Below are 7,331 nucleotides of genomic sequence, written 5' to 3' on the forward strand. Positions count from 1 at the left end.
AAACGCACTAATAAATGTCATTGGTGCCAGCCTAGTTAGCTTGGTTGGTAGCGCGTCTGCCTTGTAAGCGCTAGGCCACGGGTTCGATTCCCGCCCGGGGCGGTGCGATTCTATGTACTTGGAATACTTGGATAGATTCGTATTTTGTATCTACCGTACACGGCAAAGAGGATAGAGGTTTTAGATTTTGCCAAAGTTTCCCATGTCTCTAATCTATCGTTATACGCTGAAAAACTTACCGTAGATCGGTAAAAACCCTGGAAAAGTCTGGTGTTTTGAACAACAGAAGTTGAATAAAGGCAAGGGAAAATTTACTTTACCTAGGAATTTATCGAAGAGAAAAAAAGTACTTATGACTTCAAATTGGTGGATGTGCCAAGATTACAAAATCGCTTACTGCTTTATTAGAGGGCAGATTAGTGGAGATATCTGTAGCACAAATGCCATAGGTAGGTATCTATGCTATGGCATATAGTGATGGGTAAATACCCGGGTACTTATTTTTGGGGTAAATACCCTGGGTATTTACCTGGGTAAATACCCAATTTTTATAAATCGGAGCCCGTCCGGCGCCCGCTGTGACCCATTGGTTGAGATGGAAAAGAATAGAATGGAATGTTTGGTGTTGATACTGCCGATATAGGGCTTGAAACCTGGAAAGTATGTAGCTTTCTTCTTATTTAGACTTTCTTACTTTCTTCTGCCTTCACGAAAACTGTAAAAACCGAGGTCTTGTGGTCCCGAAATCTAAGAAGGAAGACAGAAAATCAGCCTTTCGGAGAGCGAACCGTGTGTACTAGGATAAAGTCCGCCCCGGACGGGAATCGAATCCGAAACCTGGCGCTTACAAGGCAGACGGACTAACCAAACTAACTAGGCTGACAAGCAGCGCTTAGCCTCGAATCTAAGTATGAAATAAAAGTAATCTTTTAGGCCAGCCTAGTTAGCTTGGTTGGTAGCGCGTCTGCCCTAGGCCGCGGGTTCGATTCCCGCCCGGGGCGGCTTTTATCCTGATAGGATAATGGCTCCAAGGTTAGATAATACGGATCCAGTACCTGTGGATGCAATAATGATGAAAATAAAAATGACATTTTTAAAGTAATAAAGATGAGTGAAAATAAATAAATAAATGCCGTTTCATTGTTATTATATTACAACTTTGTTGCTCACTGCAGCATTGTAGGATTTTTCAAATATTCCAATAATCCACTTACTATGTTGCCTACTATGCTTAGTATGCTGGCACCGGTCGCTATGCGCATTTATATTATACATAGCTACTCATTTTCCTCACGAGACTGAGTGGGCCCCACAACAGCCAGTCACAGAATCAAGCATTTTTTTTTTTTTTTTTTTTTTTTTTAAACCCGACGGCTGGCTTTTTCCTATCCTGTCTTTCTTCTCTCTTCGATTTCGGGACGATAATACCTTAGCAGTTCCCTTTGTCAATCCTCTTAAAAAAAGTAATAAAGTTGTGAAATAATAACACAAAGAAATTGTATTTACCTATTTTATTTTATTTTATTTAAAAAAGTACCTAATCTTGCTTATTTTTTATTTCTGCTGGGTAAGTTGTGTAAGTACCCACAGCGATTAGTACGTAGGTCATAAACCTATTCCTAATTCACGTTAATATTCTATCATTTCTTCATGTCTACTTGTTTCAAGTCGCACCTCTAACGTACGTCCCTATATTGTTTCAAATTATGTGACCAATGTTCTCGAGATTTTTATTGATAACCACATGTTTGCATGTATCATTTTCCCAATTATTGACCTAGGACGATGCACCGCTGCAGCAAGAGTAGAAGGTTCCGGGTTCGAATCCCGTGAGTGACAAAAGTTTGTCTTTAAGTTTTCCTTGAAGAGCTTAAAACAACTGCTGTATTAGCCATCAGCCTAGTTAGCTTGGTTGGTAGTGCATCTACCTTGTAAGCGCTCTAGGTCTCGTGTTCGATTCCCGTCCGGGGCGAAATTTATCCTAAATAGGAAAGGTTCGTTCTCGGAACGGCTGGAGAAAATACTACAGTGACATCTGTAATAACAAAATTTAATTTTAATATAAAATACCATTAATTAACTTAAAAAGAAATAAAAAAATCCCTACCAATCCCCTTTTCCTAAATAATGTCCATGTATAAAACTAGATTTTCTTTAAAATATATTTCATGTGTAATACTGAAGCACAGTAAATAATAGAAGCATCAAACATCCAGATAGCTATAGCATCATATCTGGATTCTCGATGTTGACACACTTTAGTTTAAAAAATAATAGGTGCCTCTTGTTTTAAATTTAATGAGATGAGACTACTTTACTTAATATGTTATACTTAATTCTAAAATGAAATCATAGTACTTAGAGATACTGATAATAAGTTAAGTAGAATTTTATAACAAACAAATATAAAAATAATATCTATACCTACCTAAATAATAAGTAAGAAAAAGAGTGAAAGGTAGACAAAAATTAATTGATTCTTCTTTTACATCACAAATTAAAAGAAATAAATCATAATAAAATTTCCTTGTAAACCTCTTCATCAGTTGAACCTTATAAGGCCCTTGAATGGTTCTGTGATTTCCTAGGAAAAGAACCAAAACTTCAAACATTATACAACTTTTTGTTTGTGTCAATTCTGTTTTAAGGCCCTTGGATGGTTCTGTGATTTCCTAGGAAAAGAACCAAAACTTCAAACATTATACAACTTTTTATTTGTGTCAATTCTGTTTTAGTATAATTGTCTTTTTAAAAATAAATACTTGAATCCACAGAATCCATAATGTGAACTACAGCTTAAGATCATACTAGTTAGTTAGATTTATAATTGAATATTTGTTTCCAGTATTATGTTCATATCAATTCTGTTTTAGGATAATTGTCTCTTTAAAAATAAATACTTGAATCCATAATGTGAACTACAGCTTAAGATCATACTAGTTAGTTAGATTTATAATTGAATATTTGTTTCCAGTATTATGTTCATATCAATTCTTTGGTCCTTAGTTGTCTTTCTTATCCTCCCCAGGTGGAGTATTTTCTTTGGTTATTTTCTCATACTCTTCACTCATGGCTTTGTATGTTCTATCCATGAGATCATTGACATTGTCTTTGGTTAAGCCTTCTGTTGGAATAGGAGGTAGAATTGAAATGACATTCCTACCTGAATCAAACTTCTTAGTTTTATCATCTACAAAGTAATATTGGGAAACTACAATAGGTTGGATTGGTGTTTGAGATGCTCATTCATCTCTCCCTCCTCCGTCTCTCTCCCTCTCCACCTTTTACACACTTCACGGCCCTCTCTCTCTTTCTCTCTCCATCCCTTCTTTTTACCCCACCCATACTTTTTTCTTTTTTCTTGATTTCCTCTTCCTTCCTCCCTCCCTCTCTCTCTCTCTCTCTCTTTCTTCCTCTTTCCTACCCTTTCTGTGGCCTTGTAACTCTGTCTCTCTTCCCCCTCTATCCTTCTTCTTCTTTTTCCCTTTAATTCTTCTTATTCTACCCCCCTACCTCCACCTTTTCTTTTTCGTTTCTTTATCCTCCTCTCTCCCCCTCCTAACGTTTTCCCACATCTTTCTTTCTCCTTCCTCCTCTTCCCCTTCTGTCTCTCTCTCCGTCCTTCTTTCTCCATCTATCTTTTTCATGGCCATATCCCCCTTTTCTTCTTCCTCTCTTTTCCTCCTCCTCCCTCTCTTTCTCTTTACCCCTTCTCTCTCCCTCTTTCTCCTCCTACATCTCATTTCATTCATAAAACTTGGGTCTGTGTTTTTGCAAAATACTCTTCTCTCCTCCTCCTCTCTCTCTCTCTCTCTCTCTCTCTCTCTCTCTCTCTCTCTCTCTCCCTTAATAAGAGGGGGTTTTCCAGAAAACAGGACAGTAAATTACATAATTATTTTATGTAGCTCTTTTACGGCTTAAGAAAAGGCCATAATTTACCATCTTAGTGGATGTGCCATTTTTACAGAACACTGTAATACTCGTATACCTACTGGTAAAGTAAGGTATTGTACATAAGATAGGTGGTAAAGTAGCTACTACATGGGGTGTTAGTGGAGATGCCTCTATTACAATTTTACAGGATGCGGGCACAGAGGCATTTTTCGATCGAACTAAAATATATGTAGGTATAGTTGGAATTTTTGTACCTGACGTGTTTTCCATTATACCTCAAATTAAATTTATCAATTAAATAATAATAAAACTGGCTCAAGAGAATTGATTATGAATCCGAAGGCAGGTACTGGGTTCGAATCCTAATCGGGGCGAAGAAATGCCAATGTTCATCTTTATTTCTTCGTAGTTCATTTATGATTTTACGAGTACGAGATCTATCTCTTCGCTTATCATTGTTTTCGCTCGTAATTCAAGTTCATATTACTCATTCATTCGGTCGTGATTTGTTTGAACTACATAATGGCCTTTCTCTACCTCAATTACTCTGTGACACTAGGATACAAACCGCGGTCTCTCGCTTATAAATCCAATGTCTACTAGGTATTTGTAGTAAAGAGTATAAAAGTTGTGTTGTGTTTTCCATTTGATCTTGGTGTATTTATATGTTTACGAGAGACGAAGGGGAGAGAGATTGGGAGGAGAAAGAAGTAGAGAGAGAATAGAGAATGACAGGAGGGTAGAAGGAAGAGAAAGAGTCAAGATAGGAAGTATATTTCTATTAAATAAAACTTCTCTTTTTTTTCTCTGCTTTTCCCGTGTTCAGACGGGGTCAGCGTTTTTCGTCAGTCTCTCAATCAGCCCTAACTTGGGTGATTGCTTTGAGCTGACATTTGTTTTGGCTACAAAATCAGCCAGAATTCCATTTCCATTAAATTAATTAAAAATAAAATAATAAATTGAATTACCTACAAAAAAAAAAAAAAAAAAAACGTACCCACCCATTTTAACAAAAAAAAAAAAATTTACTTTCCTTTCCTCTGCTTTTCCCGTGTTAAAGACGGGGTCAGCGTTTTTCGTCAGCCTCTCAATCAGCCCTAACTTGGGTGATTGCTTTGAGCTGACATTTGGTTTTGGCTACAAAATCAGCCAGAATTCCATTTCTATTAAATTAATTAAAAATAAAATAATAAATTGAATTACCTACCAAAAAAAAAAACGTACCGACCCATTCTAGCTAACAGAACAAAACGTACTTGGGTTCGTACGAGGTTCATACGTTTCGTACTAGGCGTGGACGGGTGACATGTGATAGCACGAGGCTTGTGTGTACGTTTGCATGACCTCGTCGAGTTCCCTCTCTCCATTTCTCATGCCACCAGCTTGTTTTTTTATTCTCCACTGTACTGAACATTGTGCTTAGCTTGCTTCTCTCGATATTCTTCTGCCTTCACGAAGCACAGGCAGCGGTTCGCAAACCGGAGCCCGTCCGGCGCCCGCTGTGACCCATTGGTTGAGATGGAAAAGAATAGAATGGAATGTTTGGTGTTGATACTGCCGATATAGGGCTTGAAACCTGGAAAGTATGTAGCTTTCTTCTTATTTAGACTTTCTTACTTTCTTCTGCCTTCACGAAAACTGTAAAAACCGAGGTCTTGTGGTCCCGAAATCTAAGAAGGAAGACAGAAAATCAGCCTTTCGGAGAGCGAACCGTGTGTACTAGGATAAAGTCCGCTCCGGACGGGAATCGAATCCGAAATCTAGCGCTTCCAAGGCAGACGGGATAACCAAGCTAACTAGGCTGACAAGCAGCGCTTAGCCTCGAATCTAAGTATGAAATAAAAGTAATCTTTTAGGCCAGCCTAGTTAGCTTGGTTGGTAGCGCGTCTGCCCTAGGCCGCGGGTTCGATTCCCGCCCGGGGCGGCTTTTATCCTGATAGGATAATGTTCGTTCTCGGAACGGCTGGCTTTTTCCTATCCTGTCTTTCTTCTCTCTTCGATTTCGGGACGATAATACCTTAGCAGTTCCCTTTGTCAATCCTCTTAAAAAAAGTAATAAAGTTGTGAAATAATAACACAAAGAAATTGTATTTACCTATTTTATTTTATTTTATTTAAAAAAGTACCTAATCTTGCTTATTTTTTATTTCTGCTGGGTAAGTTGTGTAAGTACCCACAGCGATTAGTACGTAGGTCATAAACCTATTCCTAATTCACGTTAATATTCTATCATTTCTTCATGTCTACTTGTTTCAAGTCGCACCTCTAACGTACGTCCCTATATTGTTTCAAATTATGTGACCAATGTTCTCGAGATTTTTATTGATAACCACATGTTTGCATGTATCATTCCCAATTATTGACCTAGGACGATGCACCGCTGCAGCGAGAGTAGAAGGTTCCGGGTTCGAATCCCGTGAGTGACAAAAGTTTGTCTTCAAGTTTTCCTTGAAGAGCTTAAAACAACTGCTGTATTAGCTGGCCTGGTTAGCTTGGTTGGTAGTGCATCTGCCTTGTAAGCGCTCTAGGTCTCGTGTTCGATTCCCGTCCGGGGCGAAATTTATCCTAAATAGGAAAGGTTCGTTCTCGGAACGGCTGGCTTTCTCCTACCCTGTCCTCTCTTCGTTTTCGGGACGGTAAGACCTTAGCAGTTACAGATCCCTCTATCAAATCTCTCGAAGAAATGCCATTAAAGATAAAAAAAAAAGTTAGTTACCAAACGAACAGGCCAGAGTGTATGAGTCAGAAGCAGATGTGATTCTCAAGAAATCAGAATGAGACTGTTCACAAGAACTTCGCTCATAACTCGTAGGGAGAGAGTTACTGAGTTAGTTCCAATGAAAGACTTGGCTTCAATCTTCGCCATAATCAAAAAGGTTCTGTGTTATAGGAAAGGGATCCCTACAGGGCCCCCAAACCCGACCCGGTGCGGGCATCTCATAAACAGACTTCCTTTGTGTTGAAATTTTCTGGATAAATTTCGCCGAAATCGGACTGGGTAGCCGTTCGAGATTTATCGTGAAACAATCTTACAAACAGACAGAATACAGACACTAATCAGAGCTTAAACGCACTAATAAATGTCATTGATGCCAGCCTAGTTAGGGCCATATTGACCATTATAAAACGGCTTTATCCAATCCTGCCCTAATTCTCTCTTTCCTAAGATAAGATACTCTATTATCTAAGTTGTTACGCCAGCCTAGTTAGCTTAGTTGGTAGCGCGTCTGCCTTGTAAGCGCTAGGCCACGGGTTCGATTCCCGCCCGGGGCGGATTTTATCCTGATGGGATACTGTTCGTTCTCGGAACGGCTGGCTTTCTCCTATCCTGTCTTCCTTCTCTCCGATTTTGGGACGATAAGACCTTAGCAGTTACAGTTCCCTCTGTCAAACCTCTTGAAAAATAAAAAAAAATATATAAAAAAAATGTAATTGAT

The 7,331-nt window shown here is 38.7% G+C and overlaps 1 protein-coding gene across 1 annotated transcript; it reads right to left on the minus strand.

Annotated features, from left to right (window-relative positions):
• Positions 1-2,714: 2,714 nt before the first annotated feature.
• Positions 2,715-3,241, minus strand: LOC103520904 (1-acyl-sn-glycerol-3-phosphate acyltransferase alpha-like; the record flags this gene model as incomplete). The annotated part of the gene is made up of 1 exon (XM_008486000.3): positions 2,715-3,241. A coding segment is annotated over one exon (239 nt), but the record flags the coding sequence as incomplete, so codon positions are not given.
• Positions 3,242-7,331: the final 4,090 nt, after the last annotated feature.

The sequence above is a fragment of the Diaphorina citri genome, unplaced genomic scaffold (genome assembly GCF_000475195.1).
Source record: "Diaphorina citri unplaced genomic scaffold, Diaci psyllid genome assembly version 1.1 scaffold4243, whole genome shotgun sequence".
Lineage (NCBI taxonomy): Eukaryota > Metazoa > Arthropoda > Insecta > Hemiptera > Psyllidae > Diaphorina > Diaphorina citri.